Raw genomic sequence first — 12,506 nt, forward strand, 5'->3', positions numbered from 1 at the left:
AATGTGGCCACTTCCCTAGAATCCCCCCCCCCTCCTACTACGGATTACTAGGTATCCTATGTAACGTATAAATCAGGTTGCTATGACAGTGACCAAATTTTTACGCCAATTCCCCCATTCGTTCATCAAACACACTGTTTCTTCGGATAAAATGATGTATGCGTTTTCAGTTGACAAAAGTATGGAATGACACAAAAATCTTCCCGAGTCAACTTTTGAAATTCATTCTTAAGCAAATGCACAGATTATTTTATTTAAATTGTTAACAGATGCAAGAATGCAGCTGGGAACACAAAAACGCATTTTCCCAACAAGCACTATTATTGTTACGTCGGCCATGCGAACATGGACAGTATGATTGACCAAAAATATGTATGGCAGTTGAAAAAATAAACGATGCAGTTAGTATTGATCAATCTATCTCGTCCTAATTATTCAAGTCGGTAAGCCTCGTTGTAATTTACGACTTGTGCTGATAAAAATCACTATTCTGTTGCATAAACTACTGTAATTCCATCAGTTTCTCTAACTTATTCAATGTCAATGGATTGTTCGGATAAATTATTCACATACAAATAAGTTGTTTCAAAGTGTAATTAATACATCACATGCTAGTTTTCAAAATATGAAATTCAACTCTAAACTCCTAAGGAGAATCATTTTGATTTTGTATAACATGTTGAGAAGGAAACAATGGGTACCAACTTTCAATAGGACTCTTCATTTTATATGTATTGAAAAATAACTCTGTGCCACCTATACTTTGATTATGTTCGAAACCTAATGATTTTTGCCACACAGTCACTAATATTGTTCGCCCAAAAAGCTCTGATGCCTGAAAGAAGAAAGAAAACTATTTATTCTGCCCGGTTATTGCAACTTTTCCATGAGGTTATACCGAATATTTCAGCACTTGATTGTATTGTGGTTCCGGAGAATATTTCACAACTCTGGTTTTCTTTTTATGTCTCAGTCGATCTCCATCTTTTAAATAACATTTTACGTATGTGTCCGGCGTTGCTTCTGAATCTTCAGGGACCAAATTTCTTGCGGAAATGACCTTTATAAAGTAAATTATTTTTAAGTATTTCATACTTGAGTTTTAGATACTTCATTAAAGAAAATGTTTTCCCACCTTGAGTTCTAGGATTGACTTGTCCAAAGTGACAGCCAGCCGTAGTTCTCCGACACATTTCAAGCTGTGCTGTGAACCTTTAGGAAGTATTTGACCAGGTCCGAGACTACTGATGGAAAAGTTGGTGTTGGAATCTGCTTGTAGGTCACGTGTGCTATCCGTTTTTATTTTGAGAGTGGAAATCATGCGTTCAATTTTATCTGTATTTTTCTCGGACATACTTTGATTCAGTGTTTCTGGATGAAGAGAAAATAAGATGAGTTATTCGAATCTGTCATAAAAAAAATAGTTGTTCAAATCATCAATAACTAACATATAGATAAAATATTTACATATTTCAAATAATATAACATGCATAATATCTAACTAACATTGTGTCAAACACTTACATTTTAGTTACTACTTTAGTTAAAGCCACGACTAGCATTGTAAACTATGAATTTGGAATATTATGTACTACGCAAGAGATCATCTAGAAACCGAATTACGAATTACGAAAAGAAAAGATCACAAGAATAATTAAGTGTTTTTTTTTCTTAGTTTTTCAAAACCCAAAAAATAAACTTACACTTAAGCTAGGGTATTTGTTCCAATGACCATATAATATGCGCAATGTATCTCCATTGCTTATGAATGGATGAGGTCTAGGAAAACGGGACCAGCTGGCAGTGGTGGTCAACAACTGCAAGTCTGAGCAAAAGGCGATTATATCGGTAGGTGATCGCAAAATCGAGTAAGCGATCCCTCAAGCATTTCGAAGTAAGCTTCCCTAGTTACGGTAAATTTTCCTGTAAATAGGCATCTACGTATATTATGACGCTTTCCAGTATAATGTCAGTTGTACTGCAATTACCGGCAAGTACAAGCTTGGGCTGTAACCGAGAAGATACCAATCGGGCTCATTATCAAGGAATACTTGATCCAAAGAGGTATACCAGCAATATGCATCGTTGCTATTGGCAATATTCACGCATGCTAGGAGCGATAGCCCACGCATCTCACTGCCTCAAGGTACCGATGCAGCTGTGTAAGCTCCTAGAAAGCTATTTTGATGGTAGGATTCTACTGTATGACACAGAGGGGGGCGACAAGCGTTCGTATTACCGCAGGAGTACCTTAAGGTTCAATCCTGGGTCCGATGTTATGGAATACGATGTACGATGACGTACTGAGACTGCCCCTTCCGACAGGTGTTAAGATTGTTGGCTTCACCGACATCACCCTATTGGCCTATGGCGAGTCAATGGAGGAAGTAGAGTTGACAGCAGCGCACTCTATTTCCATAGTTGAGGAATGGATGAAATCTAGAAAGTAAGGACTGGCCCGTCACAAGACTGAGGTGGTGGTGGTCAACAGTAGCAAGTCCGAGCAACGAGCGCTTATCTCGGTAGGTGATTGCACCAAAGAGTCCAAGCAATCCCAAGCATCTTGGGATAATGATCGATGACAAGCTCAGCTTTGCTAGCCACGTTGAATATGTCTGTAAAAGCATCTACGGCTATAGCGGCGCTGTTGAGGATGATGTCTAACAGCTCTCCAGTAATTTCCAGCAAACGCAATAATTTCCAGCATGGCAAGGGGTGTACTGATGTAGATGAAACGGCGGAGCATATTGTTGTGGGAGTAGTATGCTGCATCCATAGGATGTGTTGGGATGCCGAGATGAACTTACTGGTTTGATAAAGAGTGTCAGAAAGTGACAGATGCGAAGAATGCTACAAGAAGCCGAATGACAGTGGGTGCTTCTCGGCTTAACAGTTTAGGGCCCATTCACAAGTTCCATAACGCTGTAGGAAGTGGGTGAGTGTCTTTCTGTTGTAGAATATTCACACAAAAAGCGTTACGAGGAGAAGGGTGGGTTTCAAAAATTACAATTTTCGGCTTTATGAAATTTGTGAATAAACCCGTAAGGTATCGAAAGCAGAAAAAGTTAACTACAGAAAGAAACGGCAGCACACAGAAAGTGTGATAACTTATGCAGAAGAAAGCATGGATCGAAATGATATGCGGATGTTCTACACGACCATCAACGTTGCGGTGCTCAAAATTATGTCAGGAAAAACAAAGTACTTAGTACAGATGTTGAGTGATGGAGATGAAAATGTGCTCTGAAGCAGAGTGAGCATGGAAGATGATTTCCTAACTGTGACTCACCGACAGTTGAGAAAATTTAAAGAATATAACTGAGCTGAAAACTGTGAGGCTGCTGCAAAAAAGGAGACCTCGTTTGAGTTTCTCAAACATGGAAAAGTGTAGCCATATCAATCGATCCACCGAGTAACAGGTATGGGAATACAAAAAATGCCAATCGGTTGGCGTAATGGTGTGCAAATGCTTTATGCAAAAATTGCAGTATGCCAAACATCTTTATGCGAAAAGTGACACCCCCATGCCCCTCTTTAGTATTTTGACGGAAATAAAAACGTATTTTCCAATGTAGAAGTCAATACACATGCTTTAGTCTGGTAGATTAAATTTTCAAGAAACAAGAACATATTACAGTTAATCATGCACAAAATACCTACAATAAGGCAGGAATTATAGCATAAGCTCGAATTGTGTACGGCACATCTTACCACAAGTGAGTGATGGAAATATTAAGCTTGAGATATAGATAAGGATGTAGTAGCGGTGGTCCATATAGAATTTGCGCAGAGAAACGTTGAAGAAAGTATCCGGAAGTGGAGATGGAGGTCACAGATTCATATCAGGGTAAACTTACTCTTGGAATTCTTTTGTTCCAACTCCCGCGACAAACTCATGGTACGCGTAAATTCGCCTCTGCTCTGGTTGAAAGCTCTTCTAAGCTCTTCAGGATTACGTTTCGCTGCAGAAGATCTTCTTCGTTCACGATTATAGCCGAGAGTGGGTGTCATTTCACCACTTTTACATTTATCTTGATCTTGGAAAGAGGATCTCCTTGAGCCTGGCAATGATTTGGAAAAATCTTTTCCAAGTTGATACGTTTCGATTTCCAAAGTTTCCGATTGTGATGATCCTCGTCTGCTGAAGGCCCATGCATGATCCGGATGCAGCAAAGAACTTCCGTCCCCAATGCTGTCCACGTCGTCAGACACCGATCTTTGAAATCGATAATCAGATCCTCTTATCAGTTTTGTTACGTCTCCGGATATTGAGTTCCTCGGAGAGGACCAGCTCATTTTATTTGGCGGTGCACCGCGTAATTGCTTGGGATCCTCTAATCGATACCAAACTGCGACATCATCTAGAAAAGCCTTTTGTAACATAACTTTACATTCTCCTAAATATACCGGCTCAGATTGGGGCAACAAGTCATACAATGCTACATCGATGTATCGATCAAATAACGAGTCACTAGACACACCTCTAAAGGTAATCGTTGCATTCCAGATTGGGTTGAGTGATGGAGAAGAGACTTCGGTCTGTACAACATGTGTTTCATGACTGCAAGAGATAAAATTAATTAGCATCGATCATCACTACATTTTCAAAGTGTTGTAATCATCAGAGAAGAGGTCGAGAATAACGGAGTTGTTTTTTTCTGGTAAACAATCTTTGAGGGTACTTCAAAGATATGACTAATATATAAAAGTATATAACTTATAACATTTACTGTAAGAACTTGTATGATTATTTGTAGATTGACAATATTTCTACCTAGATTTATACTGATAGTTCTAGAAGTATTAAAAAGAGGATCATTAATATAACAATTTAAGAATTTTCAAGAGATAACCACTGTAACCATTAAACTACAGGGTGAACACAGCCAAATCTCAGTAAATAAAGAAACTGTTTGAAATTGTTTTCTTTGCTCTGTACTTCGAATATCTAGCAAATTTTTCAGTTTTATTTTACCGTCAAGTGTCTTTTGTTTTTATTCTTCTTCGGCCATTTCTCACATATCTTATGACCTGATCAACCAGTGAGTAATTTCTTTTGAATTGTTGACGTTAGCCATCGAGGGACAGAGATCTATAAATAAATTGTAACACTAGTTGCACGGGGATTGGTAACCGAGTGTGCGTAGCTAATTGTTAATGAGCTACAGTGTATCAGCCTGGACCTTCCTTAGCCGAGTGGTTAGAGTCCGCGGCTACTAAGCAAAACCATGCTGAAGATATCTGTACAGACAAACAGACGTAACACTTAGAAAAAATCTCGATCAAAATCATAGTCACGAGGACATGTACGCCCAATGGCGGTAGTGTGTAAACGTCAAACGCGAACAAAAACGATGCGATCGCTGCAGGTGGCGGATCCACCTACCATATTTTTGAATCGACCGTTAAAAAGGTGGTCGATGCACGATTATGAGAGTGTGACATCTGTTTGTCTGCGGTGTCTGGGTTCGAGTCCCGGGCGTAATGGAAACTTCCTTCACGGAAACACGGATCTCCTCAAACCTGAGTTATTTCAACTCAAATTCGTAGTTGAGCCCAATAACTCAAAATTGACTAAATTTCCAAGTTTGGTTTTAGGTAGGGTAAGCTACGGCTTCGGCACCATTTGACTATTATCGGCTATCAAATTTCAAACGCCTAATACACAATATTTTTTTTCTATCAAAACACACCAATAAAAACATTCAGATGATTCTTTATTTTGTCAGCTTCCCACTGAGGAGATTTCTGAGACTGAAAAAAACAATTTTCCCAAAGATATGATCAATTCAAACGAATTCACCTCAATTCGGAGCTACCGAAGAGATTCGCCTGCAGTTCTTATGGGAAAGCTGCCGAAGAAAACGGGGCTGTCCACAATAGTCACACTGACAAGACCTGCCGTAAAAACTTTTCCCAAAAGGTTTTAACAATTCTGTTCTTGTGAATCAATAGAGGATTGAGCAACGAATAAATTTAAATAGACAAACACGTAGTTTGTCTGCTGATGTCCTAGAAAATTGCAAAACAAGCTTGGCATCTTGGCTTAGACTGCCGAGAATATATAATTTCCAGTACTTTGCCTTTGATGCCATTAGAAAAATTTACCTTAATTTGGGTTGATTCAACTCATAATTGAGTTTCAACTCAAGCTTGAAAAAATGCATTTACCCTAATTTGACTAAAACTATCCCCATTGGGTAGATGCAGCTCTCTATTTTTGACAACATTCGTGGGGAAGAGAGAGAGAATACCAAGAAATTTTGGGAAAAACTACTAAATTAACTTTAACACTTCACTTCACTTTTGCAAAAGAAAAAATAAAATACTAAAAAATCACTAGTAAGGTCATACCTTTAAACTTTAATATGTGTACCTAGCCGCCAATAGAAAAGTTTATGTAACGGTGATCAAATTTATCGTAGATCGTATCTCTTTTCTCTCTGATGATTACTTGGTACAAAATGCGCTACAAGCCGCTTTTATTGGTTAAACAGGTAGTAAAATTTGTATTTATGTTGCATACGTTTTAGGCATGAGCTTTATTGAAGCGTAAGCTTCTGGTAAACCTCCATATCCTAAAGATTCATCTCGTGGTGGCAGATCATCTCCGGCCATTAGTGAAACGACCAATTCATTTCGATCCCCGTGGTACCACACCTGAATTTGAACTCGCCCTGAAACCTGTTTTTCGCGTGCCAATTGTTCCTGGAAAAATTTCAATGCTGTTATTGATCATTGTAAACCAAAACAACCTATTGAAACTTAAAAATGGATTAGTGTGTAACACAAACGCATAACTAAAACTCAAGCAAGATTTGAAAGAATACTCTATTACATAATATATAGCGTGCATTGTTCTCGTAAGGCATTGCAGTTTGATATGATTGAATATTTACATCTACTACGGTTAGATTTTGTAGTTTGTTCAAATGTACAATAGTTATAGCTTATTGAACACACATCTCTATATGCATTGGTCGACGTTTAAAAATAAATATTTGCACAACAGCACTGTTGCTCGACATTAGGACACAGGGGTAAATTATTTATTATGCTACCATTGGGAAAACATGTATCTGTAAGAATAAATATTTGCTAACAATTTGATTATAAACATATGAATTGAAAATAAATTGACAAATAAGTAGGTCAATATTTACACAATTATGTCTTTGTTGTCATATTGCACATTTCACCCCAAGTTAGACTACACACAAATTGTAGGGTGCAGAAAAGTGTGATAAACTGTACGTTTGCCTCAACTTATCTCGATGTCTTCGGTGCTCTTGTGCATTAAAGAGGTATGCTCACTTTTGTGACGGTCTAATTTAGGGTGAAATAAGCACTCATTACATCTGAGTCAATTCATAACAAATGTCCACAAAAAAGTTAAATAAACAGTATAGACAATCTTCGCCGTCAAATGAAAAATAAAATCGGCGACGAAACTGAGAAGAGAGTCGTCTTCGTCACTCCCCAACAAACATTCACTCATTTAACAAACACCATTATGGCAGTTTTATTCAGCACCATGTTTAATAATTCTCATGACCGACCTTTGTTCAGGAGTTGTTCACACAAATTTAGAGAAACTTGTTGTTGAATACTAACATTATTTTTCAGCTTTAAAAAGTTTTTACAAGCATTCAGTTCAGCTTTTATATGACTGGTGTAGAATTAATTAAAAACAAATAAAAACCAAAAATTATTTTTTTCTAGGCACTTTAAATATAGTGTACATGTACACGATTATCATGATATAACAATCACATTTTAAAATCGCCTGTATTCGAACTCGAGACCTTCCAATCGTCAGCGATATTATGCCTTCCATCTGCGCCATCCTAGAATTCATGAATATACCGTCCAGTGCTAAAAACTTTTCGGGGAAGTGGGCTAATCGGGGAAACGGGATATTCGGGGAACTGGCATTCGGGTAAAAGTAGCACAACCCATCGAAGTAACTGCAGTAATCGATTTCTCTTTTCGCTGATAACTTGAGCAGATCGGTGACGGAGTCTCCCAACCTTCTATCTCAGGCAAGTACGCATGCTTTTGTAGCAATTCTCTGCCTGATCAGCTCCAATATTCCAGTTTTCCTTCTGATCTTGTCGATCACAATAACATCGATACTGGAACCCAGTATTCCATCCAGCTAAATCCGAACAACCAGTCTACTCCGACGACAACAGAACATCAAGTGAAACGCAGTTTTACGTCAAGCTCACAACCAGGACGCAGTGCAGCTAGCATTTTGGAAGTCTCTGGATCCTCTAGCTCAGTCCGGCCTTTTCCAGCCAGCGTTCTTCACAGTCGTCCTGGTCCTGTTGCTAGATGCGGTTCAGAGATCTTCCAGTCTGCTCTGCTAGGCAAGTACACTCATGTTTCCGCTTTCCCAATGCCTGATGCGGTTCCAAATTTCAGTATTTTGGACTCAACCGACCCAAGTGATGCTTCTTCAACACTTACTCATGGACACCCGGAACGCACCGTAGAAAGCCATATGGAAGCCCTCAATCCCTCCGACGCAGTCCAGCCTCCTGCCGCCGTCGTTCTCCATAGTCGTTCCGGCCCTGCTGTCGGAAGTGGGGCGAGGGTCTTCCAACCACTTAACAACGGCGAGTACTCCACTAATGTTAGCTCTCAATCAATGCCTGATGCACACGTGCCTTCCAGAAATATTGGCGTCTCCAAAGTGTGGCGGAAAGAAGACATCGTTATCTACTACCAGAACGTCGGCGGTATGAACTCGCGCGTAAACGACTACCGAATGGCCGTGTCGGATTCCTGCTTCGACATTATCGTCCTGACAGAAACTTGGCTTGACTCGCGAACGCTATCTAGTCAGGTGTTCGGAACTGATTACGAGGTGTTTCGCTGCGATCGTAATCCTAACAACAGCAGGAAGCTCACGGGAGGCGGCGTACTCGTAGCTGTTCGTTCCAGATTGAAAGCAAAGTTAATCGAAAAAGAATCGTGGAAATGTCTGGAACAAGTTTGGGTGTCCATCAAGCTTGGCGATCGATCTCTTTTATTGTGCACGCTCTACATTGCTCCTGATCGAGTTCGTGATAATGAGCTCATAGAGGCGCACTGTGACTCAGTCATCACTGCAATGGAATCCGCCAATCCCGTCGACGATGTTTTCATCTTGGGCGACTTCAATCTACCAGGCATTTCGTGGATATCATCTCAAAACGGCTTCCTTTATCCAGACCCTGTACACTCTTCTATGCATGATTGTGCCGTCAGTCTTCTAGACAGTTACAGCGCAGCCACACTAGCACAAATCAACCACGTGGTCAACGAAAATAATCGTAGCCTGGATCTTTGTTTTGTTTCTGTGCAAGACCAAGCTCCATTCATTGGAGCGGCACCCTGTGAGCTTGTTAAAGCAGTACCGCACCACCCTCCGTTGATTATTGCCGTTGAGAATAACCAGGCCCATGATTTCGACAACTGTCCTGTTGGTGTGTCATATGACTTTTCTAAGGCGGATCACCGTAGCATAGCAGCCGTATTGGCCGACATCAATTGGGATAACGTTCTCGATCTCAGAGACATTAATACTTCTGCGCAAACTTTTTCTCACATCTTGACATACGTCATAGACAGACACGTGCCGAAGAAAGTTGCCCATCATGACTCCCGCCCTCCATGGCAAACTAGCGAATTGTGAAAATTGAAATCAGTCAAGAGAGCAGCTCTAAGAAGATATACAAAGTATCGGACACCTTCATTGCGAAGCTACTACCTGAGAGTAAACTACGAGTACCAACGTGTCAGTCGTCACTGTTTCTTGCAGTACCAGCGTAGCATAGAACTGAAATTTAAACGCAAACCAAAATCGTTCTGGAAGTACGTAAATGAGCAGCGCAAAGAATCGGGCTTTCCTTCTTCGATGGAATGGAATGGTAAATCCTCGTCCTGTTTACAGGAAATCTGTCAGTTCTTCGCTAGCAAATTTGCCAGCGTATTCAGCGGGGAAAGTATAAGCAATGATCAGGTCATTTGTGCAGCCAACAATGTCCCCATGAATGGCCAAGCTTTGGGGAATCTTGATTTGGATATCAATGCTGTATCCAGGGCCGCTTCGCAGTTGAAATCGTCCAACCATCCTGGACCAGATGGAGTTCCCTCAGCATTTCTTAAAGAGCATATCGGAAATTTGCTTGCACCGCTCTGCTGTTTATTCCAATTATCTCTTTCTTCCGGAATTTTCCCTTCCTGTTGGAAAGTGGCAAACATGTTCCCGGTGCATAAAAAAGGAAGGAAACGCGACGTGGATAATTACCGTGGTATTACGTCCTTAAGTGCTGTGTCGAAGTTATTCGAGCTTGTTGTAATGGAACCTTTGCTCTCTCACTGCAAGCACCTGCTGGATTCCGATCAGCACGGATTTACCGCCGGCCGCTCAACAACCACTAACCTACTGTGCTTCACCACTTTCATTACCGACAGTATGATCGCTCGAGTGCAGACTGACGCTATATATACTGACCTGTCGGCCGCTTTTGACAAGTTGAATCACGATATTGCTATTGCCAAACTTGACAGATTTGGCGTCTGCGGTAATCTTCTGAGCTGGTTCGGCTCTTACCTAACCAATCGTCAGCTAAGAGTTGTGATAGGCGATTGCAGTTCCGACAGTTTTCACGCTACATCCGGTATACCACAAGGAAGCCACCTGGGACCACTGATTTTTCTGCTTTACTTCAACGACGTTCATCTCGTTATCAAAGGCCCCCGCTTATCGTATGCAGACGACCTGAAAATATTTTTACGGATATGCTCTGTTGCCGACTGTTTATACCTACAACAGCAACTCGATAGTTTCGCCAGTTGGTGCTCGCTGAATGGAATGGTGGTTAACCCCACCAAGTGCTCCATCATCACGTTTTCTAGAAAAAAGCAACCAATCACGTTCGATTATAGTTTGCTTGGCACGAAAATTGAACGTGTGAATCACATCAAGGATTTGGGCGTGTTCCTTGATTCACAGTTAACGTATAAACAGCATATCTCGTATACCGTCAGTAAAGCGTCAACGGCTTTGGGATTCATCTTTAGAATCGCCAAGAATTTCTCCGACATCTACTGTCTAAAATCACTCTATTGTTCTCTCGTGCGTTCCACGTTGGAATATGGTTCCGCTGTTTGGAGTCCTATTTATAATAATGGCGCAGAAAGGATCGAATCTGTTCAACGCCGATTTCTCCGATTCGCACTCCGTAAGCTACCTTGGAGAGATCCATTCCGCTTGCCGAGCTATGAGAGTCGATGCCGATTGATAGACTTGGACCTCCTCCGGAACAGAAGGGACACATTCAGAGCTTTAACAATTGCAGACGTTTTACTGGGTCGTGTCGACTGTGGGACAATCCTAGAGCGAGTCCATCTAAATGCCCGTCCACGCTCCCTCCGGAACAGCGTCATGCTGAGATTGCCTCTAACTCGAACCAACTACGGACTTCACGGAGCACTTAGCGGGTTGCAGCGAGTGTTCAATAAAGTCGCATCATTGTTCGACTTCAATACCACCCGAGAAATGCTTCGCCGAAGGTTTTTATCATTTTTTGACGAACGAAGAGTTTAGTTTAAGTTTTATCTCTTGACTGTTTAGTGCTTTTGTTAAGTTTTGTCCTCCGATTGTTTTATATATATTTTAGACATCATTGGGGCTACAATTAGCCTGTTGATGTGTTTCGAATAAATAAATAAATAAATAAATAAATAGATCAATGGTATCGATTGTCACCCTTTTGTCAGTTGGAAACAACAAAAAAAAAAATGATAGCTCCAAAGAACAGCCTATGTATGAAAGAAGGTGAAATTTATTTAAATTTTAAATCAACAGTTTTTATATGTACCTATAATTATGCTTACGTCATATTTAGAAAAAAAAACAGAACGTTTGAAAAAAGGGTAAATTTGTATATTTAGCACAAATCATCAAAATCTTCAGTGCAAAAATTGATTCCAATAGCGAAACTCAAACGAAGAATTAATATTTGAAAGAAGGGTAATTTCTGGATAAATAATAAAATACTTTTGGCATTCACTTTCCTAATATGCTTTAGTTTATTCAAGAGAATATGATCGTTGAATTAAGTGTCATTTTGTATCAATTGACTCCAAAACAAGCCGGATGTTATCAGAAATATTGAATAGAAACGTAAAAACGAATGTCATCTTAAGAAAATCTTGGTTTCAGACTTACTTATTCCAAACGACTATTATGCCAAACGACCATTATGCCCAACGACTTCATCCCAAATGACCATTATGCCAAACGGCTTTATGCCAAATGACCTACCACCAGGCTAATCAACAACTGAACAAGCATATTATTCAGCTGCTGTTTCGTGCTGATAAAATCTGAGTTCAGTCGGCTATTTTTAGCGCATAGTGAAAAAAGTTATACTAATGATGGTCAAAAATAAAATTTATTGACGCAAAGTAAAATCAGTCTGAGATGATTATTCTAATTTCATGATAAGTTT

General features: G+C 40.1%; 1 protein-coding gene across 7 annotated transcripts in view; it reads right to left on the reverse strand.

Annotated features, from left to right (window-relative positions):
• Positions 1-576: 576 nt before the first annotated feature.
• Positions 577-12,506, reverse strand: part of LOC5578296 (regulating synaptic membrane exocytosis protein 1) — a 40,894-nt gene continuing 28,964 nt past the window's right edge. For 6 of the 7 annotated variants that reach the window (XM_021851047.1, XM_021851048.1, XM_021851046.1 and 3 more), the window contains 5 exons: positions 6,527-6,708; positions 3,858-4,561; positions 1,136-1,371; positions 899-1,060; positions 577-835 (listed from right to left, as the gene is read on the reverse strand). In XM_021851047.1, the coding sequence (XP_021706739.1) occupies positions 647-835; positions 899-1,060; positions 1,136-1,371; positions 3,858-4,561; positions 6,527-6,708 (1,473 nt within the window). In that variant the 3' untranslated portion in view covers positions 577-646. Of the gene's footprint in view, positions 836-898; positions 1,061-1,135; positions 1,372-3,766; positions 4,562-6,526; positions 6,709-12,506 lie in introns of those variants that run through there. The other variant, XM_021851053.1, reaches the window with a different exon arrangement.

This window comes from Aedes aegypti, chromosome 3, assembly GCF_002204515.2.
Source record: "Aedes aegypti strain LVP_AGWG chromosome 3, AaegL5.0 Primary Assembly, whole genome shotgun sequence".
Classification (NCBI taxonomy): domain Eukaryota; kingdom Metazoa; phylum Arthropoda; class Insecta; order Diptera; family Culicidae; genus Aedes; species Aedes aegypti.